A 25,770-nucleotide genomic window follows, 5' to 3' on the forward strand; every position below is an offset into this window, starting at 1 on the left:
GTTTATCAACTTGACATTGGGTGTCGTTCTCTGTTTCTCCCCAGAGGCAAGCCAGAATTGCCTGCTTATGGCTCTGTGAATGTTGAGGAAATGACGTGTTGAATACACAAAACACGATTGGTTATTGGTTCTAGATTCAAATTCTGTTCATGCCAGAACAATTTTCTTTGATTATGCCGGACCCTGCTTTGTACGGTTTTAGTCTGATTTAGATAGTAAACGGGGAATGCGTGGTTCAGCGGTAGAGCGCGAGATTACTAACCCAAAAGTCCCGAATCCGGGTTCAAGTCAGTAGAACGTCCCTGAGTCCATCCATCTCTGACAGTGTTTCTTCCAGACTTTTTTTCCGGGGGGGGGGGGGGGAGGGGGGGCACACTGGTAAAAGTATATGTTTTCTATATAAATTCCATTTCGTTCGGGGGGCGGTAGACTTTCTTCCCCTGAAGTGATGCCTGGAAGATCTCTGATCTCTGATGGGTACATTACTCAACTTAGGGAAAGTAAAGGCGGCTGGGCATATTACTGACCACGCTATCCCTTCATATGCCGAGGTCACAGAAACAGGTGAACTCTACTTTACTTGCCCGAGTCACACCAGGTTCAAAAAGAGAAATTTACTTGAGAAAGTAAACAGAGAGTTGGCTTTTGGAAATTAAATAATGTCCACATCACTGTGTCAGTTTTCCACTGCCAGCCCAGTTTCAGTGCAACACACCTTTTGTTGTGGTGTATCGCGAATTGACCACAGTCTTTACATAACAAATCTTTCACAGAAAAATTAACCAAAAAATCATAAACATATAATATATGTATGATGATGGAAAAGTTCATAAGTACACGTTCCATATAATTACTTACAAGTTCAATACAGTTTAATACAAGTGCCATACCATTGATTAAAAAGGCCGTAAAAAATGTTCATGATATACAATCTTGAGATTTTACCTAAGTTTTTCTGTGAATAAATGTCTCTTAAGAAATGTTCATGATGTAGGCTACATGCTGAGAGTTAACCTATGTACTTTTGTGTACACGACGTGTGTACAAGGATCTCAGTGAACGTCAACTTGAGATCAGTGTACACATCAATATCCAATACGTAGATGTAAGTGCTTGGCAGGTATACTTGATGTCACAAGCTCAAGTAACTTGACATTCATTTAGGTACACATCAATACACAGTACACACATCAAACGCTATGGCCCCACCGCAGTCAGCAACTTGAGAACCCTGTTTATCAAACTCTGTGGCCCCACCGCTGTGAACAGCCGAGCATCTTTCAATATAGACCCACCCCCCACTCCCGGGGGTTGTTACCTTCTGTAAAGTACGGAACCATGGGCTACGCAGAAAGTCTGCGAATTCATTGTTCTTTTTTTACTAGGCGTATCAAAGAGTAGACCTATTCACCACCCCCACACCATTTAAAAAAAACAATATATACTTCAACCAGTGCCCCCCCCCCCCCCATGTATTTTAGTGCACCGCCCCTGGGAGAAAATGTCTGAAAGAAACAAAGTTAGAATCCTGTTTTAGAATAGCGTTGTTTACATTTCGCCTCTTCTTTTTATGTGCTTTCTTGTAAATAAGACAATCTATTTTATCACTCTATATAATATTGTGTATTAAAGATGTTGGAACAATAGCGATGGTGGCAAGGTGTAGATCTATCTCCATAGCTGAATTAACGTTGTGATCATTCGTTTGTCTGGTTGCTTTTTTATATAAACGCAATGATTATCATTATCAGTCTTACTTTAACAATACGAATCATTTACATTTATTTCTTGTGTTGGTTGAAATATGATGTAATGATATAAATTGTATATTATTACATCAGCCACACAGCTTCATCAAGATCTTCACCCCCTCTTAGATCTAGATCTATATTCGGGCTTTTCTGGCTATTAACTTGCTCAACTAGATTATATCTATGCCACGGCCGCCATCTTTACCTGTGTCACGCGCGGGGTATTTTTAAAGCTTAAAAATTCCATTCATACCAAAATATAGTGCTGAGCGAAAATAAACACAACATAGCCTCAACGCTCGCGCTACATATATTATGCGTACTCTCCAACACTGAAAGCCGAAAGATTCTAATTTTATTTGTAGTGTTTCGGTAGTTTAGAAGCGGGAAAACTTACCAGGCTTAGCTTAGGGCTGTATGTTAACCGCACTTTTAAATTAAACCGTACTATAAATTGATGACTCGAAGTATTTTATTTTTTATGCTTTGTGATTCCCCCTGTGTTGTAAAATAAAAGGTCTTTGGTGGAAGTTGTAATGCTTACCACTGGATCTATACTCTGGTTACCTGACTTACGTTAATTAAATAATGAAAAGCAAAGGCTGCTGGACATTAACCGACCACTCATTCTGTTAAGTCGTTAAAATGTTAAAGTTATCACAGGAACATTTAAGCTATATTTCATCTGCTCTATTTAACTTCTGGTCAATAATGGTAAATTTACTGGGCAGTTATATCTCTTAGCAAGCTAAACTCTACTTCCTCTGCTCTAATTAACACCAAGTCTAAAATGGTAAATTTACAAGACAGTCATAACTCCTAACAAACTGTAAATGCAGTACTCTTTTGAAGTTCCTAGAAAGACCAGGAATCTTAAAATAACAAGTGATGGTCCAAATGTGACAGTTTAAAAATATATAACATAGTATGCCTAAATTTACTTAAGTCCTGCTAATCCACTTAATTAACCCCTTAATGCATGAATTATATTACAAGACCTACCTTGTTTTTTATGTATCTATCCCCACAGGCTGTGACTGAAGACGCATCTATAAAAACTTAAAAGTCTACCTAAAAGTTTCCTAATCCACAGCTTCAGAAAACATGTTCACATATTCACTAATAAAAAGTTTATTCATGCTAACACCTTACCATTCTCTCCGCAGTATTTGGTTCCGTCACCACACGACGCCCCCCATCTCCCAACTACACCCGCGCCCCTGGGTATACCGGCACCTCAGAAATCATCCAGTTCAATGGCGACAAGTTTGCCGTTATCGACTTCTCCAAGCTGGAATCCTATTTCTTCCAGCTGCCAGTCCAGAGGGAAGAGGTCAACTTCCAGTTCTTGTCCAGGAATCCTAACGGACTTATCTGGTTCCAAGAGAACGGGCCTGACAAGCATTATTTGTACTTACGGGTAAAGGACGTATTGAATACTCACATACTATATAATATTAAATCATACCTTTAGTTATTTAATAGTCTAATGAAAAAACTCTAAACATTCACAGGGTAGTTTTCTTGAGAAATTCTTAATTTAAGAAAGTAAAGGCATATTGTCATTATCTTATAATTTCCTCTTCAAAAGTCAGACTAAGTATCTCCTTGTAATCTTACTCTGATTTTAATTAAATATTTCCTTTAAGGATTAGTTTAATGTTTTTATTTTTAGCGCAATTTCCATTCTGGAGAATTGCGTTTATTAACCCGTCATTTCTGGATGGATGGATGGATGGATGGATGAATGTGTGTCCGCAGCTTTAAGTCGTATCTCCTCCTCAACGAAGCAATATCGATGACTAGTTCCAAAAGCAATTATGTTAAGCCAGTTACGAGGATGAACATAGGCCATAAAAATTCCGGGTTTCTTTCATGGATTTCCCGTAAAAGCCAAAAAACCTCGAACAAATTCAGTTTTTGCTACATATCTAGGCAACCAGACCACTTAGCGACTTGAAACATTTACCAATCGATTCCTGCAATAATTTAAACCAATATTGCCGAAGAAAGTTTTCAAAAATATCCTTTCGTTCGGTCACAAAAAATTAATTAAGAATTTTTAAACTGAGCGTCTTGTAGGTTTTTAGCGCAAAAGCTGAGGATCGAAAGGATTTTAATGAGCGGAGGTTCGAAAGGATTTTTTTAATTTTTCCCCTTTTTTTTCGACTGATACGGGAGGCTACTCTCCCCTTTTTTTTCGACTGATACGGGAGGCTAGTTTCTATTTTGTTTTGAATTATTAAAACTACTTGTGTTGCATTATTTATTTGCTGAATATATGATTTATCTCGATTTAATTTACTTATTAATTCAAACGTTATTTTTGTACCCTATTAATAAGCTGAGGTTCGAAAGGATTTTACCATAGCGAATGAGCGGAGGTTCGAAAGGATTTTTTAAAAAATCTCGTTAATAAATATTTTTTCTATTTTGTTTTGAATTATTAAAACTACTTGTGTTGCATTATTTATTTGCTCAATATATGATTTATCTCGATTTAATTTACTTATTAAATCAAACGTTATTTTTGTACCCTATTAATAAGCTGAGGTTCAATATAAGGAAATTGCGCTAAAATTGTCACTAGACTTTTTAATTAACTTGTTTCATTTGTTTTATGAGCCGTAATTAATGATTTAATAATTCATTTTATTTTTAGAATAGTCAGTTGGTATTTGTCACTGAAGATAGATATGGACAGCCATTAGAGTTCCCTCTTGGTCCACAAAAAGAATACAGTAGCTGGACTAGGTTCCAGGCTGTTGTAGAAAAGGGCAGAGTGAGTACAACAATTTAGGTTAATTAGTAGATTAAAATGTTAATTATTAATCAGGATAACTGTGAAGTGAGTCACGTTAGATGTTAATTTAGTACAGGTTAAATGTGAGGTTGAATCATATTTAATAATAAAACAAATTGCTTTTTGCAATGTTTTTAGTGTTTAGTTTTTTAGAATTAACATTGTAGTAGGCTATGTGCCCATATCAATACAAGTGTGTTATTATTAACTTTGTTATAAGTATTTTTTGTTTATAAATCTGTAGAGTTTAGATGTACATATACAAATATATATATATATATATATATATATATATATATATATATATATATATATATTACCTATGATAGTATTATGATATTATGGTCAAGGCCTAGATATATAAATAGTGTTTAGGCTTAGTGTCTAGATAATTATGTTGTCAAAGAAAGTCAGTTGTGCATTATGAATAAAATGAATTAAAGTTATATTATACTTTTCTAGACATGTTCATTATACGACAAATACAACTTTCAAATATTCCTCCATCAGAAATTGACCCTGATAGCCTCAAAAGGTAGCAAAGATGAATTCAGACAAGATTTCACTCTCCCAAGGGACATTCGCTTTTTGGTTCCAGGCTTGGTTTATTTGGGCGGCACCCGCGACAACTTGAGGTCTACAGGCAATCGGGTGGAGCAGTATCTGACGGGAGGCTTAGCCAAAGTGAGTAGCCAATGTTGAGGCTTCAACCAGTGATGAGTTAAATTTTTGTTCTTTGTAAACTGGCCTTCTGAGATTCATTTGTACATCAGATTTTGTGCATCGTCATCTCTTCCCGTTCGTGCCCAAGACACATGGGGCAGATAAAGTAGAGTTCATCTGCTTCAGAGTCCTCTGCGTATAAATGGATAGTGTGGTCAGCACTATGCCCAGCTGCTTTTGTTTCCCTAACATGAGCTAGGTACCCATCAGAGCTGGGTGGACTCAGGTACGGTCTACTTACTTGAACCCAGATTCGAACTTGAGACTTTTGGGTTTGTAGTCTAGCTCTCTACCGCTAGGCCATGCCATCCCATGTGTAAATGTCATTGTAAAAGACTTTTAAATATTAAATAAATCCATGAATGTAGATATAAAATCCTCAACAGGTGATGTACAATGCTAACCTAATCAATGGAACTATCTCCTACAACGTTGGTGTTGACGTCATATCAAGAATTAACGACCGTATACCCACTCAGAGGCCACCAATCACTTGGAGACCACCAACGTATACACCAAGACCTCCAACACCTGCACCCACCCTCCCACCACCCTTGACCTCACTCACCTTGGTGGATGAAAGATTTTACATGGAATACCCAGAAGTAAGGGGCTCTTGTGTGGATTCTTAAAACTTTTTTTTTAATTGCAAATGTATAAATCATCAATAATGTAATACACTTTGTAGTGTTTCGTTCACTCCCCTGTATAACTGCACGGTAATTTCAGTAAAGTGCTCAAGAAAACACATCTATTATCAAAAATACCAAAACATATTTAGGGAAAATACGGAAACACATTCAGATTAACATGGATTTCACTGCTCACCTATCTAAAGAAAAGAACCACAGCATTGTTATTTCAAACAAGGCATACCATCATTTAAAAAAAAATATTTTCTGAAATTCAGTTTTCATCTGGAAAGAATCCTCTATAGACCTAGCAGTTCATTATGCAAATGAAGTAAGAGTTCTTAAGTTTCTTGACCTTGGGATATGAACGGAAGGTGTGGTCAGCACTTTGCCCAGCCGCCTTTACTTTCACTAACATGAGTTAGGTACCTATCAGAGCTGGGTGGACTCAGGAACGTTCTACTGACTTGAACCCAATTACTTGAGACTTTTGGGTTAGCTGTCTACCACTGTACAGCTTAGGCCACCCTCTCCATAATTATCACCAGTACAGCATCATATCAAGAATTTTTGCTGATTCTTAGTGTCTCTGTTGAAATTAACAATACTCAAAACAAAGTCTTTATCTGAATAGGATGTGAATTTATTTTAATTAACGTATTTAATTTCTCCTCAGATTTTCCAAATTAAAAATGGCGCCGCCCTGTCCCTGAAATTCCAGACCATCAAAGACAAGGCTCTGCTCCTGTATGTCACAGGTAACCTTCTAGGCAAGGACTACATCCTGTTAGAGATCTACGACAAGAAGCTTTACCTGGTACATCACCTGGGGGGCAAGGCAAAGAGAACTCTAGTGCGTGAAGCCGAAGTCTCAGATGGTCAGCAGCACGAGGTAAAAATTGTGTTCTTTTTCTTGGCCTTTATTTGGACTACTGATTGGTAGTTGTTTTTAATTACACTTAATTAAGTTTTATAAATTTTTTTTTTTAAATATATCAAATTTAGCCAATTATTTTTACAAATACTGACACCAGTGCTTTAAAATATATGTGATTACAAATTATGAAATTTTATATAAATAGTCCTGACATTGAAAAATGCGGAGGAATGGAATTGCAGAAGAATTTGGCTAATAACAAATATCTTTTAATATTAAAAAAATGTAATTTATATCTTTTTGCATTAGCTTTATATATATACTAGCCGTCCCGGCCAGGCCCTGCTCTGGCTTCTGTGAAAAACCTTTCTGTTAAAGACCATTACGTGTATGTTTAGTTATCATCATAAACCCGGCATTGCCCACCCAAACTAAAACCAACCAAAACCAAAATAACAAAACGCAAATAAAAGCTAACACAATTACAAATACAAACGAAAACAAAAACCTAACAACAAACCAACCACAAACACAAACACCAATACGAACACAAAGAAAAAAACAAACAAAAAAGCAAACGAAAACAAACCAAATCCAAACGCAAAACCAACCACAAACACAAACACAAACCCAACGAAAAAAACACAAACGAAAAAGCAAACGAAAACAAACCAAATCCAAACGCAAAACCAACCACAAACCCAAAGAAAAAAACACAAAAGCAAAAACAAACGAAAACAAACCAAATCCAAACGCAAAACCAACCACAAACACAAATACAAACACAAACCCAAAGAAAATAAAACACAAACGAAAACGAAAAAAGAAAACAAAAACGAACCAAATCAAAACGCAACCACTAACGCAAACCCAACCTAAACACAAAGAAAATACTAACGCGAACATAAACGCAAAGTGCTCACGGGGCTGAATCGCCTGCTTCAGCTTAATAAACGACTATAGTACCCCAACTTATTCATAGTCTTTTGCACTCACTTTAATGAACGTAGGCGCGAAACCGAACACGGGAGGCCCGGGACCCCAAATAGCACCCTTTCTGGGCGCCAGAGGACGCACCATGACGTCACCACCTGATTGAACTTGGTAAACGACTATAGTACATAACTTATCGATAGTCTTTTGAACTCACGCGAACGTAGATACCATAGCGTACACCGGAAGGCCCGGGGCGCCAAATAGCACCCTGTCGGGGTGCCGGAGGACGCCCGGATTTGATTCACTTAAAGACTATAGTAACCTTTCTTATCCATAGTCTATCGCACTGTTCAAAACAAAATTATGCAGCATAGCGCTCACATGATAGCCCAGGGTGCCAAATCGAACCGTGCAGGGGCGCCGGCGGACGCGCCTGTTTCAATTTAGTGAACAAAAATGATAATACTCCAAGCTTATCCGTAAATGAAAAGAAATAAACGTATATGATTTGTAGGACCTGGCTTATTAAATGTTATTGATTTTTAAAAAAAAATAATTATTCAACAGTATGTTCAGTGTATAGAATAAATAAAAGGCAGTATTAAAAATACCTAACTACATTGCACTTAATCAATCCCCGCTAATTATGTAATTATTTTTTTTTCTTAACACCAAAAACAAAGTAATAAAATGTAAATTCTTTCTTCTTAAGAATTTTTTTTATTAAAGGGAAGTAACCGTGCAGTCAATACATTTCCGACACAATTTTAGAAATTTTATAAACGTCGATACACTTTTTAAAAATTTTATGTCGCGTTCATAATTGAAAATTATTCTTTTAAGTAAATAGAATGAAAATTGTTTTTAAAGACTTTCAATGGTAATTTTTTGACTCGTAAATTTAGACGACTGCGCACGATAATTGATCTAACACTTGAATCCGTAGAAATGCCAACGATGCACATTTTTGTCCGCCACATACAGAACTGAGCTTTATATATTAGACTATATAAAGTAAATCAAGTGTTCGTTGTATTTTAAAGATAGTTTTGCTTCTTTAAAAAAGTGTCATTGTGTATTTGCATGTATCCTAGTTGGAACTCCGCTTCACTGACTCCATGATCAACATGATGCTTGATGGGGAAATGACAAGAGTTAAGCTAGACCCTGATGAGCGGTTACCGAAAACACCAGGTACGCTTATCTACATATTGGCATCACTGTACAATACAGTGAGCCAGCTACTTCAGGTGGTGCCATAGATAGCAGCATAAACATAGTTACAACCATACAATAATGACATTGGTCATGTTTGCTAAAAAATGTGTATTTATTAATTTACCTATAACAATTGATGTCGAGAAAAAACATTGTTAGTCTTGTTTTTTGTTGTTTTTTTTTTGGTTTTTTTTTTTCATTTTTGATTCGTTACAGAAAATTTAAATTATTACAAATACATTCAACCTGTAGAAAAACATACGATCAAGTTTTTAAAATCAGTAACACAGCAAACAGTTTTAAAAATATTTTATTGGCTTCTTTGAGAGTCCAATCAGTTTGATACTATTACTCTACAGATACATTTTTCACAAAGGCCAGTGCAGGGCCTGGCTAGTTCATTATGTTTGTAGAAATGTGTTTCTATGTATATTCAACCCTTTTACTGTAACAACTCTTTATCGAAGGTCATTTTTTCATTGAAAAAAAAAAGAAATTATTTCTCATCTCTGAAACGCACAAATATCTGTTATCAATTTGATGAACAATAAATAGCTATGTTAATAATCTTTCAGCTACTGTCTATTATGGTGGATATAAAAGCTACAGCAACCTGCCCTGGGCCAGTTGGGCAAGAGAAGGATATCTTGGTTGTCTTTCTAATGCCAAGATTAATAATGTTGAAGTTGATTTCCGACAATATCTCCACACCATGGTAAGAAAGTTTTTAACCCTTAGCAGTCTAGCACTGTATTGCTTAGGCCACGCTCTCCATAGGATATCTTGGTTATCTTTCTTTCTAATGCGAAGATTAATAGTGTTGAAACTGATTTCCGACAATATCTCCACACCATGGTAAGAAAGTTTGTAACCCTTTAATGGCTGGGTAAGAGTAGGATATCTTGGTTGTTTTTCTTAAGTAAAGATGATTTGTTTTAAAGGTGATTTCTGTCCACATCTCCACATCATGGTAAGATAAATGCATTAATACTTTAATGACCTAATAATAATAATAAAGTTCTTAAGTGCCTTGACAATAAATTCTGCATGGATTCTAAACATAAGTCCCAACATTCAGGTGTATAAAGGGGTCGGCATGGTAGAGTAGGTAAAGCTCATGGTTGCTAAACCGAAAAGTCTGAAGTTCGAACCCTCGGGCAGATGAGGCTTGTCAGCTGGGGGCAGCCACTCTTCTAGGAGAGACAACTCCAAAATCAAACAACTGCTGCCTTGTAGTTTGTTTTTGGTTGGACAAAGACTATGGAAGCAAATCCAAAAAGAAAAGCAGGCTGAAATCAGAGTCAATCTTCCTATACATGTTATTTAAATCTTCAGCCCTACGTCAATTACCCGCTTCCCTGCCCAAATTATCTTTACTACCATATCATTAACTCCCTTGTGCTATCTTTAGCAACTCCTGGGGTATGTAAACCCAGGCTGTTCCGCCATGCCCCAGGCCTGTTCCCAGCTCAACCCCTGCGCCCACGGCTACTGCTCCAACACCTGGCAGAGCTTCCAGTGTGACTGCCGTGCCACAGAATATTCAGGAAAGCAATGTCAAAATTGTAAGTACCATTACGACTCAAGGAATAGTTTTATATGAAAACAGAGTTTCTTTGATGTTATGTTTATTCCCCCTCAGCAGAAAACATTACTTTGCACTCTAAGTTTCTTACCTTTCAGTGACAAATAGAATAAACATTTTTTTTTTTTTTTTTTTTTAAAACCTAAATGTATGTGTTTCCTATTTTTTGAAACTAAAAAATACAATTATAATTTTTCCTTTCTAAACAACACTCTTTGTGTTTAGAAAATATATTTTTTAATTTCCCATTTGTGCCCAAGACACATGGGTCAGATGAAGTAGATTTCATATGTTTCTATGACCTCAGCATATAAAGGTCAGCACTATGCCCACCCCCTTTGTTTCCCTAACATGAGTTAGTTACCCATCAGTTCTGGGTGGACTCAGGGACATTCTACTGACTTGAACCCGAATTCTAACTCAAGACCTTCAGTCTAGCACACTACAGCTAGCCCACAATGCCCTTTTAGAAAGTATATTTTTAAAAAAAATTTAAATTTAATAATGGATATAGCGCTAATTACACCATCCTTTCATATGCCTTCGTCAAGAAACATAAATTCTACTTCAACTGACTGTAAATTGTTAGGTCAAAATAGATAACTTCACTAAAATAAAATTCAAATTTGATATTTCATTCCTTTTTTTTTTTTAAAATGAATATGTTTTCCACTTTTCAGTGGCCTTGGTTGGTGTGATGAACGGTAGCAGACATTTCATCCTGAGCTACACGCCCACCCTCACTAACCATGTGGATAACATGTCATTCCGTTTTAAAACTATGGTCAGCAATGGTTTTATATTCCAAACCAAGTCCAATATAAATAACCAGTTTATCCGTGGTGACCTTGAAAACGGACGTATCAAGATATCAACCAATCTAGGAGGCACTAATCAGGTCAGTCTGGTGTCAATTAATGTAACAATGACACACTAAGCTTTATAAATGTTTTATTTTAGGTATTTCTTTTATAAACTTGCTTTAACGTGTAACAATGTGGAAATAAAACTACATAGAAATTTAGGCTGAATGAATGATAGCATTTAAGATAGATATTAAAGTTTGACTTAGTATTATTTATAAATGAGAGAAAGCCAATGTACTCACTCAGTTGTAATCAGTACCTGGCAACACTTAGAAGAGTAGAAAGTATTGTACTCAGGACATGACCCACTAATATGGACATGACCCACTATTATGGACATGACCCACTAATATGGACATGACCCACTAATATGGACATGACCCACTAATATGGACATGACCCACAAACATGGACATGACCCACTAATATGGACATGACCCACTAATATGGACATGACCCACTAATATGGACATGACCCACTAATATGGACATGACCCACTAATATGGACATGACCCACTAATATGCACCTGACATAAAAATAAATGATTTGGTACTTTAATGTAAATTTTTAAATTTAGTTTTTGTTTTGTTGGATATTTTTTTACATCTAGTCTTTGGTTAACTCATTATTTTAATGTGTAATTGCTAGTCAATTCAGTTACCTCAGTATTATAAGGTGTAATATCTAGTCAATTTATTTAACTCCGTGTTTTTTTAATATAATTTATGTTTAGAATCAAGAGCCATCTCCAGTATTACTTATCATCTCTACCATCATTTTGTTGTTACTGTGTAGGTTTTCTATGTTGGAGATAACTTGAATGACTTGCGGTGGCACACAGTTTACATACAGCGGCGTGGTAACGAGATGGAAGTTTGGATTGATGATGAGCCACATCAGAAACGTAAATAGCAGTTGTTTTCTTCTGTTAATTATAATGTTTGTTCCTTTGATAATGTAGCTGAACCTTTAATTAAGCATGGTAACATTAAATTTAAGCCAGAACAATTTCAACCAAATTTAACTGTTCATGAAAATTTAAGCCAATCTGAGAGGAGCATGGAAAATTTTTAGATAATTTAACCTGCAATAAGCAGAAATAAATTTTGGTGAAATTAGCCAATGAAAACCGGGTATATACCAGCATTGATCTAATAAAATCTAACCTTAACAGCCCAAGATTTTAAAACAAAAAGCAATCTTCAACATAAGATGATATTGAGAAGTATAAGCCAACATCATAATTTATTTCACTTTACTAGAATCCCATCCATCCCTTAGCTGCAATAGTGGAAGTGTTATTTTATGTCTTTAAACTAGCTAAACTACTCGGTTTTTTTTTGTTTTGTTTCATTGGATTGTGACCCAGCTGTTTAAAGAAATTAACTTTATAGCTAACTTTGTTCCTTATTGTGGCCACAATGCTCTGTTTAGAGTTGGATCTGTTGACAAGGTGGATTTAATATTGGCTGTTAAAGGGTTAAAATTAAGAGTGAAAAGGCTACTATGTTTTACTTCTTGTATTCGTTTAAATTTTTATTTCTTCATATATTTAAATTACACCATATCTACATCACAATATTTAATTTATGATAATTTTTCTATAATTCCAGGAATTCTACCAGGCGATGGCTACTTTTCATACATAGACAATGTTTTTATCGGCGGTTTCAACAAAGGTGAATTGCCCAACTTTGACAGCACCAAAAGGTTTATAGGATACCTGCAGAACTTTCACATCGGTGAGGTAGATGTCTTCAACAAACTCAGCGCAGCCGGCTTTGATTTCTCTGTTGGCGGAGAGCTTCCGTCTCTGATCTTCAATGACGTCACATTCCCCACGTACAACTCGTACGTACAGCTGCCACCCCTGAACCAGGCCTCTGGGTTAAATGTTCACTTCCTGTTTAAAACACATAACCCCAATGGTGTGATTCTGCTGAACGAGGGACTCAATGGGGAACTCTTTGCTGTGGAGCTCTTCCAAGGGAAACTGCATGTTAAAGTAAGTACATGTAGGGATATATAAAGGAGTAAATTTTTTTTTTATATAGGGATATTAAAAGGAGTAAATTTATTTTTGATGTAGGGATATTAAAATGTGTAAAAAAAATTGTAGGGATATTAAAAGGAGTAAATTTCTTTTGTAGGGATATTAATAAGAGTAAATTTCTTTTGTAGGGATATTAAAAGGAGTAAATTTCTTTTTTATGTAGGGATATTAAAAGGAGAAAATTTCTTTTGTGGGGATATTAAAAGGAGAAAATTTCATTTTGAGATAGGGATATTAAAAGGAGTAAATTTCTTTTTTATGTAGGGATATTAAAAGGAGTAAATTTCTTTTTGATGTTGGGATATTAAAAGGAGTAAATTTCTTTTGTAGGGATATTAAAAGGAGTAAATTTCTTTTGTAGGGATATTAAAAAGTGTTCATTTCTTTTGTAGGGATATTAAAAGGAGTAAATTTCTTTTTGATGTTGGGATATTAAAAGGAGTAAATTTCTTTTGTAGGGATATTAAAAGGAGTAAATTTCTTTTGTAGGGATATTAAAAGGAGTAAATTTCTTTTGTAGGGATATTAAAAGGAGTAAATTTCTTTTGTAGGGATATTAAAAAGTGTACATTTCTTTTGTAGGGATATTAAAAGGAGTAAATTTCTTTTTGATGTTGGGATATTAAAAGGTTTATGGATGGTGGCAGTTCCCATATTGTTTTGGTTGTTGGGGATGGACTCATACATTTAAAAAAAAAAAAAAAATTCCAAACCTGTGAAGTAGAGTTCACCTGTTTTTGTGACCTTGGCATATGAGTCATAAATTCTTAGTGTGTGCACATGTGTGTGCACATTTTAACTTTTTGGTGTGATGACAAGTATCAGTATTTAATAATTTCATAAAAAATACACATCTTTGTGTGTGAGAATATATTTTTCCACTTAGACTTAACACTGATGTATTTCTACTAAAAGTAACAGATTATTAATTAGTCTTAATGGAAAATGAGTAAAAAGTCAACAGAAAAATTATTTATGTTAATTATTCTCCTAGATCTGTTTACATTCCACTTATGGTTGATTTATCCTCTGTTGTACAGATGATGCCAGGAAAAGATAAGCCACCAATTCACGTTCCCACACCCGAGTCACAAGTGTACAGTGATGGCAAGTGGCATTCCGTTTCCTTGGTAACCATCACATCCAACAACCAGAAGCAGATGAATGTGGAGGTGGACAGCCTTAAGTCCTCCATCTCTCACAGTATGTTGAACCAGGTCAACCTGAATGGACCTCTTTATATAGGTGAGTAGGTTTAATATTTACATTGGTGAGTAGCTTTAATATTTACATTGGTGAGTAGGTCTAGTTTTTACATTGGTGAGTAGGTCTAGTCTTTACATTAGTGAGTAGGTCTAGTTTTTACATTGGTGAGTAGGTCTAGTCTTTCTATTGGTGAGTAGGTCTAGTCTTTATATTGGTGAGTAGGTCTAGTTTTTACATTGGTGAGTAGGTCTAGTCTTTACATTGGTGAGTAGATCTAGTCTTTACATTGGTGTATAGGTCTAGTCTTTACATTGGTGAGTAGGTTTAGTCTTTACATTGGTGAGTAGCTTTAATCTTTACATTGGTGAGTAGGTCTAGTCTTTACATTGGTGAGTAGGTTTAATCTTTCCACTAATGAGTAGGTCTAGTCTTTACATTGGTGAGTAGGTTTAATCTTTACATTGGTGAGTAGGTCTAGTCTTTACATTGGTGAGTAGGTCTAGTCTTTACATTGGTGAGTAGGTTTAATCTTTACATTGGTGAGTAGGTCTAGTCTTTACATTGGTGAGTAGGTCTAGTCTTTACATTGGTGAGTAGGTTTAATCTTTACATTGGTGAGTAGGTCTAGTTTTTACATTGGTGAGTAGGTCTAGTTTTTATATTGGTGAGTAGGTCTAGTCTTTATATTGGTGAGTAGGTTTAATCTTTACATTGGTGAGTAGGTCTAGTCTTTACATTGGTGAGTAGGTCTAGTTTTTACATTGGTGAGTAGGTCTAGTTTTTACATTGGTGAGTAGGTCTAGTTTTTACATTGGTGAGTAGGTCTAGTCTTTACATTGGTGAGTAGATCTAGTCTTTACATTGGTGTATAGGTCTAGTCTTTACATTGGTGAGTAGGTTTAGTCTTTACATTGGTGAGTAGCTTTAATCTTTACATTGGTGAGTAGGTCTAGTCTTTACATTGGTGAGTAGGTTTAATCTTTCCACTAATGAGTAGGTCTAGTCTTTACATTGGTGAGTAGGTTTAATCTTTACATTGGTGAGTAGGTCTAGTCTTTACATTGGTGAGTAGGTCTAGTCTTTACATTGGTGAGTAGGTCTAGTTTTTACATTGGTGAGTAGGTCTAGTTTTTACATTGGTGAGTAGGTCTAGTTTTTACATTGGTGAGTAGGTCTAGTCTTTACATTGGTGAGTAGATCTAGTCTTTACATTGGTGTATAGGTCTAGTCTTTACATTGGTGAGTAGGTTTAGTCTTTACATTGGTGAGTAGCTTTAATCTTTACATTGGTGAGTAGGTCTAGTCTTTACATTGGTGAGTAGGTTTAATCTTTCCACTAATGAGTAGGTCTAGTCTTTACATTGGTGAGTAGGTTTAATCTTTACATTGGTGAGTAGGTCTAGTCTTTACATTGGTGAGTAGGTCTAGTCTTTACATTGGTGAGTAGGTTTAATCTTTACATTGGTGAGTAGGTCTAGTCTTTACATTGGTGAGTAGGTCTAATCTTTACATTTATGAGTAGATCTACTCTTTACATTGGTGAGATGTTATAGTAGGTCTAACATGGGTATGTAGGTCTGGGTTTCCTCTGTTTTTTCCTAGAAGTAATAATAAGTCTTGGTAAAAAAAATTTGACACTATAACTAACTATAAGCCACTGCAATATCTGAGATATAGAAGTGAATTTTAAATAATATTTAGAGTCTTACAGTAAAAATTATCATGCTATCTTTAAGTATATACCAGAACTAAACGGATTTTATCACATTCACTGAATTTCAGAAGTAATCTGATTAATTGATACTTTACGTCTTTAACCATATCATCTATTGTTTTAACCATCACTGTTGGCTAAATTTAGCTAGATCAGTTGTTTTAAAAAAGAATTCTAATTAAATTTCTAATTAAGTTTCTAATTACATTTCTAATTAAATTTCCTGCTTTGTCTAGGTGGTGCCCCTGAGAGTGTGCTGCAGAAGCCATACATCAAAGAGTTCATTGCATCCAAGGCTGGATACAGCGGATGTTTAGCATCTGTGGATGTGGGTCTGCAAATGCCGGACCTTTACCAACTGGGAACAGCACAGAATGTCAACATCCTTAACACATGTCAAGGTTATTTGCTTTCTAAAAATAAATAAAATTTGAATCAACAATCTAAATGCATGTCAAAAAGTTTAAATTTGTATTTAACAATTTAAATACTTAAATGAATTGAGCTGAGACTTTTAAATAGGATAGCTTCAACATTATTCAAAGTTTATATTCAAATTTTAGCTAATTTAGTTATTTGAAGTGAAGTGCCCCATGGGCATTCATGTTTGAAATTGGAATTTTACTTTTACTTTTTTTATCTTCAGAAAGTTTTTGACCATATTTAAGTTTTATAAAAAGTAGTTTAGATTTTTTAAAACGTCAGTAACAATTGTTCTGTAATAAGTGGTTTAAAATTTTGTATTAATTGTTTAGATGTCAATCAATTTTATTTAATAAAAATTGGTTTATAACTTTTTTTTTAGGTTCTGTTAATATTATTTTTTTAAATATAATACATTACTTTTCTTAAATATCAGTCAACATTTTTTTTTGTTTTGTAAAAAGTGGTTTATAATTTTAATTAAATTTTTTTTAGATGTCAGTCAACATTGTTTTGTAACAAGTTGTTTATTTTTTTATTATCATTATTTTCTAGATGTGAGGACTAAGTGTACTCCCACGACCTGCATGCATGGAGGCTTGTGTCAAGACCATCTGAACAATGGCACCACATCATGTGATTGTTCTAGAACTGCCTATTCTGGGCCAGTCTGCGGAGATGGTTCGTTTATTTTTTAAATTCCCCTTTTTTATAACTTACATATATAACTAGCAATATCAGTAATAATTGTATTAATTTTAAAACAAATATTTTGTAGCTTACTAATTGATCTACTAAATATAGTTAGCCTCAATGTTATATCTGTAAAAAAATTTAAAACTGGCTGATTTAATAGATTTTATTTCTATAAAATTTTATTTACTATTTTATGAATTAAATATTTCAGAGTCACATGGTGGTGCATGTAAAATATTTTATGACTTAAATATTTTACTGCTACAGTAGGACATTATTTTACGACTTAAATATTTCAGAGCCACTTGGCTACTACTTCAGAGGTGAGAGTAATGCAGATAAATACGGCATGATGATCTACCGCTACCCATTTGCAGAACAGCTAAACAGCGAGCAGGATGAGATTGTCCTTGGGGTGATGACAAAAGAGAAGGATGCCATTCTTGTGAAGCTAATTTCTGATCACTTTCAGGATATGGTTGAGATTGGGCTGGTAATTTGTTCATTATTTTATTTTATTTTTTTCATTTTTTTTTTAAATTATATATTTTTTTAAAACTAAAATATATCCTCTTTTAAAAGGTTTTATAGTTTCTTGTGAAATACTTAACACATTTAAGCAACCTATGCTTGTATTCAAGAAAGCCAGTTTTTTTAATTGATTTAAAATTTCATTGCATTTAATAGCTTATTATTGCAATTTTTTTTTTTTCTGTTTTATTAACTATAAATATCACAACAAATTAGATATGTTTCCTTTATATGTGAACCAGCATATGTTCCTTGTTAAAAAACATTCTTATGTTTTTATTAGGTCAATGGATATGTGGTAGTGAAATACGATACAGACGGAACAGGGGCAGCAACTACAATAACCAATAGTGACATACTAGTCAGTGATGGCAACTACCATATTATCAAGCTTCTGAGAACTAAAGATAAAGGAACTCTTACTGTTGATAAGATGGAATCCTTTAACAACCATGCAGGTAATTGATTTTTTCTTCATCAATTCATGTTTTTGTGTTCACAAGTTTTAGGCGGAATGTCCAATTTGTATTTGATATAAAAAATATGTTGTAAACAAATATGCTAATTTTTTCCACTTATTTTTTTTTTGCTAAATGTATAAGCAGGCCTAGTAAATTTGATGAACTATTTAACTAAAAATGTAATAATTAATTTAAAAAATGTGTCGCTAAAGTTAAAGCAGTAGGGGAAATAAATTTGCTTATTTTATGTATTTGTTCATATCTCTTAGGTATTTTAAATCCACATGTATAATATATTTTGATGATAAGCAAAAATAAATCAACATAAATTTTATTCCCTAATTTGTTTTTCCTTTTTTTAATATACAATTTTTGCAATATTTTCAGTTTCCCATGGCAGCTTTGACAGACTGACTAAAATCTATGTTGGAGGGGTCTATCAAGGTAGAAAGATACTGAATGGCTATCAAGGCATCATTGGAGGTAAGAAACAGATTAATTCAAGAATTATCAATCAGAAATAGAAATACTTAATTATGACTAAAATTAGAAGTTTAAAAATTATGTAGATTGGAAAAAAAAAAATTTTGTTGGTATGGGTAAGTATGGAAATGGGAGTTAAGGCACTGATCTATCACATAAATTATCCCAAATTTGTATTCTTTTATTATATGTTAAATTCTTAATCAACTCAGTTAATTTTTTCTATACGAGAATAAGGCACAGCATGGCAGAGCGTAGAGCATTAGACTGATCTCCCAAAAGTTTTGAGTTTGGATTCCGAACTCAAGTCTGTAGAACGTCCTTGAGTCCACTCAGCTCTGATGGGTACCTGACTCATGTTAGAAAAAAAATAGCGGCTGGGTATAGTACTGACCACACTATCCCCTTGTATGCTGAGGTCATTGAAACAGATGAACTCTACTCCATCTGCCATATTTTGTCTTGATCACAAGAGGGAGAAGATAATGCAAATAAAAATGAAGCTATTATAGTCTACTAACTGTATTAATTACTAACTGGTACTGATCACATTGCATAACTTTTCGGTATAATATTTTTACCTGTGTGTTATCTGTAGGTCTTTACGTCAATGGAAAACTGATATTCCCATACGCTACAAGCAGGCCTGATTACGTAGATCTTTATGATGACATAAAGGTGGCACCGCATCCATTTAAACTTGGACCAGTTGTGTGAGTAAACAACAATTATTGGTGTTGAATTAAATGAATGGCAGTTGTACACACAGTCAAAGGTCAGATTTCCATGGCATTCTTTAACCTGTTTGAAACAGTGCGTATGTATGTCATATAGCCTGCGCCATTACCCCCTGTCAATTACCCTCCCCTGCATGCTGAAGAACCTCTGACCCTAACCGTAAAACCAAACCACAAACTATATCTAACCCTGACCTTACCCTGCCCCTAATTGCTTCGGGGGGGAGGGGGAGTAATTGACAGCACCATGTAATCTACATTAGTTTAAAAGAGTGCCCTACACTAGGGATATGGTGGGCAACTACAATCAATGACTGAATTAAACTAAGGGCGTCCTTCAGTGCCCTGGTGGTAGTGTACATTTGGATAACCCCCAAGTTCTACAGTCACTATTGCAGCACACGGCATCTGCTCATTTGCCACCCTGCAATATGGTCAGGATTATATTTAAATCAACAGCCAAATTGCACCATGCGCGACATGCTAGTTTATTTATAATAAAATTAATGGGAGTTGTATATAGCTCATATATAAAAAATGGATATGTATACCCTACAAATGTCTGACAACGCAACATCTAATTTTAAAGATTTTAAGTCCAAGATGTTTTTAATGCATAATCTTTAAAAAAATATACATCAAATGTAAATTGTTATTTTTTTTTTTACAGAACACCTTCTGAACCTAACGGAGGATGGGAAACAATACCCACTAAACCACCACCTCTAGTTATAACTACTAGTAAGTATCTTGTTTTTCTTTTTCTTTTTTCAAATTTTTTTCTTACAGTGTATGATTTGTAGTTACAACTACACAGCATAATATTTAGCAGTGTCATTAGCCAAAACATAGCCTTGAATAATTTACTGACACTCATTTTGCTTCTATAATGAAAGTTGAATGTATTCCATTTCTCTATGTATATTTTAACATGTTTTTATTTAGTAAATGAGCCCAAATATCCTAGTGATTTGGTTATATACATTTTTTCAACTTTACACATTTCTTTTTGTGGATTCAGATTTCTAATTATAAATCTATAGATGTTAACATTGTTTTTACAGTGTGACTAGTAGAAGATCACAGTGATTTAATGTCATAATGTTTTTTTTTTACAGTTCCTAAGGTAAAAGAATATCAGTGATTTAGTGTAATAATGTGTTGATTTTACAGTTCCTAAAGTAAAAGAATATCACAGAGATTTAGTGTTATAATGTGTTGATTTTACAGATCCTATAGTTGAAGATTATCTTGGAGAAGAATATCACAGTGATTTTTAATGCTGTAATGTTTTGATTTAATGCTGTAATGTTTTGATTTAATGCTGTAATGTTTTGATTCAATGCTGTAATGTTTTGATTTAATGCTGTAATGTTTTGATTTAATGCTGTAATGTTTTGATTTAATGCTGTAATGTTTTGATTCAATGCTGTAATGTTTTGATTTAATGCTGTAATGTTTTGATTTAATGCTGCAATGTTTTGATTTAACGCTGTAATGTTTTGATTTAATGCTTTAATGTTTTGATTTCACAGTTAATATAGTAGAGGAACCAGACATTCCAGTGATTCCAGGCGATATTGGAGGTGCTGGCGTTATCTGGGATCCTGTAGGGGGTGCTGGAGGAGCAGGGGGTGCCGGAGGAGCAGGGGGTGCTTCTGGAAGTGGCACCAATGTTGTGGTTTACCCTGCTGGGAGCGGAGGGACTGGATCGGATATAACAAACATTGGGCCTCCAGTGTCAGGAGGGGGAGGAGGTGAGGGAAAAGGATGGTTGGATGATGTTGGGATGGTAGTAGTATGGTTGATATGGGGGATGGTAGCAGGATGGTTGGTGACATAGGGATGGTAGCAGGATGGATGATGATGTGAGGGATGGTTGATGATGTGGTGGATGGTAGCAGGATGGTTGATGATGTGGGGGGAGGGTAGTAGGATGGTTGATGATATGGGGGATGATAGCAGGATGGTTGATGATGTGGGGGATGGTAGCAGGATGGTTGATAATGTGGGGGATGTTAGAAGGATGGTTGTTGATGGGGGGATGTTTGATGATGTGGGAGATGGTAGCAGGATTGTTGATGATGTGGTGGATGTTAGAAGGATGGTTGGATAGTGTGGGGGATAACAAACCACCACACCAAAATTTACCACTACCACAACAAACATCACCACTACCACACCAAACATCACCACCACCCCAACAAACATCACTACCACAACAAACATCACCACTACCACACCAAACATCACCACCACCCCAACAAACATCACTACCACAACAAACATCACCACTACCACACCAAACATCACCACCACCCCAACAAACATTACCACCACCACAACAAACATCACCACTACCACAACAAACACCACTACCATAACAAACATCACCACTACCACAACAAACATCACTACCACAACAAACATCATCCCCTAAGAGTTCTATTTTCTCCTGACCACAGTGGCGGCAGCCCAAGTGGCGTCAGTGCCGTCCTTGCCTGCTGTAGGACCCAGAGCTGGGGCAGTCATGGGCACAATCCTTGGCCTGGCAGCGTTAGCAAGTAGCTTGATGTGGGCCTTCTACAAGTGAGTTGTTGTTTTATGTGTGGGCCTTCTACAAGTGAGTTGTTTTTTTATGGGTGGGCCTTCTACAAGTGCGTTGTTTTTTTAATGTGTGGGCCTTCAACTAGTGAGTTGATGTTTTTTTTTTTTATGTGGGCCTTCTACAAGTGAGTTGTTGTTTTCTTATTGGTGGGCCTTCTATAAGTGAGTTTTTTTTCTTATATGTTGGCCTTCTACAAGTGAGTTGTTGTTTTATGTTTGGGCCTTCTACAAGTGAGTTGTTTTATGTATGGGCCTTCTACAAGTGAGTTGTTGTTTTATGTGTGGGCCTTCTACAAGTGATTTGTTGTTTTTATGTATGGGCCTTCTACAAGTGAGTTGTTTTCTTTTATGTATGGGCCTTCTACAAGTGAGTTGTTTTCTTTTATATATGGGCCTTCTTCAAGTGAGTTGTTTTCTTTTATATATGGGCCTTCTTCAAGTGAGTTGTTGTTTTATGGGTGGGCCATCTACAAGTAATTTTATATTCTTATGTGGGCCTTCTACAAGTGAGTTGTTTTTTTTTATGCGGGCCTTCTATAACTGAGCTGTTGTTTTTTATGTGGGCCTAATGTGAGTTTTTTTTTAATTATTATGTGGGACTTCATAAGTGAGTTGTTTTTTTATGTGGTCATTATTTGTGAGTTGTTTTTTATACTTATGTGGGCTTTTTCTAAGAGTTTTTATTCTATATTTATACTGTAGGCTTTCTAGAAGTACATATTCTCTTTATTCTTTTGTGGGCTTTTCAGATTTTTTTATTCTTAAGTCGGCCTTCTAAAAATGATTTTATTTTTATTTTTTATTATTATTTAAAAACTATTTGGGGCATCTATCTTTAATTCTTGTAATATGCCCCTTCTGTATGGACGTTTTCTTATAGTGGATTTTTTTTAGTCACAACATCCTTGTGTCCCTTGGCCACAATACTACCAAGTGTTTATTAATTAATTATTACCAATTAGTGAGTCTATTATATTTGAGTTTTAAAATAATTTCCTGAAAACATCTAACAAGCCTTTCTGTGTGCACAGATGTAAGCCTGGCTGGTGCACTTTCCTCAAGCCCCCGCAGCCCACCAACCTGAACATCTCAGCCCCCAGTAGCACCAGCAACATGGCAGCTGTAAGAGCTGCAACAGGTGGAGCTGGTGTGGGAGCTGGAGCAGGATCTGGTGCAGGTGCTGGAGGTAAGTTCCATCCAATCAAATAGGACTTTCAAATTCACCCCTGAAATATCTTACGCTATTTTTAAAAAAACAAATCATCCTCTAAATCAAGGTTTCTTAATAAAGATAATGACTGTATATTAGAATATTTTACCATATAATTAAGAAATGTTGTGTAAAGCATCATCATATAAACATAGACTTTAATGCAGATAAAACTGTTTACTTTATCATCATAAGTATCATCACTGTCTACTGTAATTTCTATACAAATACTCTGCAACTATACAATTTAAAGCAGATGCAACAATATTATCATCATAAGTATCCTACCAGGCAACCTACTGTAATTTCTATACAAATATCTAGCAACTCAACCAAGCTACAACCTTTATACATTATCATAAACTAAAGTAAATTTCCCTTTTTGAACCTGATGGTCCATGGGGCAAGTGAAGTAGAGTTCACCTGTTTCTGTGACCTCTGCATATGAAGGGATAGTGTGCTGAGCACAAAACCAAGCTGCCTTTCCCTAACATGAGTTAGGTACCCATCAGAGCTGGGTGGACTCAAAGACATTCTACTGTTTTGAACCATTGAAATGCGAGACCTACGGGTTAGCAGTTTAGCGCTCTACCACTATGACACACCTTCCCACATTTAAATGTACACTTTGTATTTAGAATGTACACTTAGTAGAAAGTTGCTGCATCTAAACTGTGTGTCCTTATTTTACAGTGTATATTTGATGTATGTTATAAGCTTGTGTTAGTTAGACAAGTTACGAACACAAAGTACTAAATAATTAGCATTTTTGTACTGCTGCATTTTTTACACTGGCATGGGTAGATCTAAAAACACTAGACCACTTAAAGATAACTGAATGAGGCTAGTACAGTTGATATGGTTGTCTGTAAGATGTTGTTTTAGCACTCTCTGTAAAGTCATGTAGAGTAGATGTGTTTGAAAAATCAGTAGTGGTTTTTTAGTTGTTCCTTAAAAATATCACTTTGTCAATGGTATTAAACAAGATCTGATTAAAAATAACTTACTCAGAGATAGTTTTTTTATTTCTTTATGAAAATATGAAACAAGTTTAATAGACTTTTTTCCAAGAATCATGTAATAAAATAACTTATCTATGTAAGATATTGTATAAATAATCTTAGCATAAATTCAATATTAGACTTTGCCCCACACAGTTTTGTTTTTAATATAGGCATGTGTGTTATGTATCAAACTTCTACTTTGTTGTTCTGCATGTGTAAGCATGATAAAAAAAATTAATTTAAAAAAAATTAGATTATTGTGTGATAACAATGCATGAATTTAACAGCATGGTTTATTTTCTCTCTCCCCTTCACCTCCCCTTCCCATCATCACTAATGGCCCACCAGGTGCTGACATGACAGATGCTGTTGTCACAGGTTACTCTAAGAGCGCCACAGGTCAAGGTTTTGGTGCCGGAGGCTCTAGCTCTTATCTATACACACAACAAAGTAGCACCAGTGCCCACCAACGCAGTGATAGTTACGATTCTGCAACTCTGCGCGCCACGGGTACATTTTCAAATAAAGGTATAACCAACATAGCGTAGTCCATGGCTCATATGCTTTGTATATCTTTCATGGCATATATTCTGTATAGTCTTTGGATTCCATATGTGGCACCAGTGCGTACAAATTGTATGTAGTTTTAGATGCACACCAGGCGGAGAACTGTGACGTAATGTTTGCACATTTAACGATTTTTTTTTTGCACTCATTAACTGAAGGATCTAATTTTAAAAATCATGAAATTTAAAACCTACTTATAACAAAAGAACTAAAATGGAATGCTTGCTAACAGTTTATTAATTAACTAAACAACCAAATAACAACTGTCTTATTAAAAAGCTTCTTAATAACATTTTTTGAGAAAACTAGTATTTTCAAGTGTCTCAATATGATTCATTAAGGGAAGTGACTCAGTATTTAAATAACTATTTTTTCAATAAAGTAAACATTTTAAATTATTTCAAAATGGATAGAAAAATTTGCTGATCTATACACAGTAATCTTGTATGACAAGCTTACTGTATAAAGCATATTGTATAAAGCATAATGTATAAAGCATATTGTATTAATTGCATCATCAATGTTTGCCTCTTAATTATATTAACACTTAAATTCCCATTTAGAAAAAACAATCATGTACATTGACAAAAACAGTAGCCTGTTATTAACATTTTTAAATACTCCTTACACTACTTACATTTCAATAGCTTTTTGTGCTTAAAAACAGTATAGGACATGATTGTGT

General features: G+C 35.0%; 1 protein-coding gene across 3 annotated transcripts in view; it reads left to right on the forward strand.

Annotated features, from left to right (window-relative positions):
* Positions 1-2,975: 2,975 nt before the first annotated feature.
* LOC131928134 (uncharacterized) overlaps positions 2,976-25,770 on the forward strand; it is a gene marked incomplete at its 5' end in the record, with an annotated part of 31,635 nt that continues 8,840 nt past the window's right edge. Inside the window, 23 exon segments of one of the 3 annotated variants that reach the window (XM_059284074.1) lie at positions 2,976-3,171; positions 4,414-4,533; positions 5,065-5,238; positions 5,664-5,882; positions 6,586-6,801; positions 8,817-8,916; positions 9,516-9,655; positions 10,352-10,505; positions 11,206-11,423; positions 12,189-12,297; positions 13,007-13,398; positions 14,487-14,691; positions 16,603-16,767; positions 17,345-17,470; positions 17,785-17,978; positions 18,300-18,474; positions 18,865-18,960; positions 19,559-19,673; positions 20,368-20,438; positions 21,233-21,454; positions 22,163-22,286; positions 23,336-23,490; positions 24,867-25,046. In XM_059284074.1, the coding sequence (XP_059140057.1) occupies positions 2,976-3,171; positions 4,414-4,533; positions 5,065-5,238; positions 5,664-5,882; positions 6,586-6,801; positions 8,817-8,916; positions 9,516-9,655; positions 10,352-10,505; positions 11,206-11,423; positions 12,189-12,297; positions 13,007-13,398; positions 14,487-14,691; positions 16,603-16,767; positions 17,345-17,470; positions 17,785-17,978; positions 18,300-18,474; positions 18,865-18,960; positions 19,559-19,673; positions 20,368-20,438; positions 21,233-21,454; positions 22,163-22,286; positions 23,336-23,490; positions 24,867-25,046 (3,866 nt within the window). 3 annotated transcript variants of the gene reach the window in all.

The sequence above is a fragment of the Physella acuta genome, unplaced genomic scaffold (genome assembly GCF_028476545.2).
Source record: "Physella acuta isolate Inbredline_101_S28 unplaced genomic scaffold, ASM2847654v3 ptg001466l, whole genome shotgun sequence".
Taxonomy (NCBI): domain Eukaryota; kingdom Metazoa; phylum Mollusca; class Gastropoda; family Physidae; genus Physella; species Physella acuta.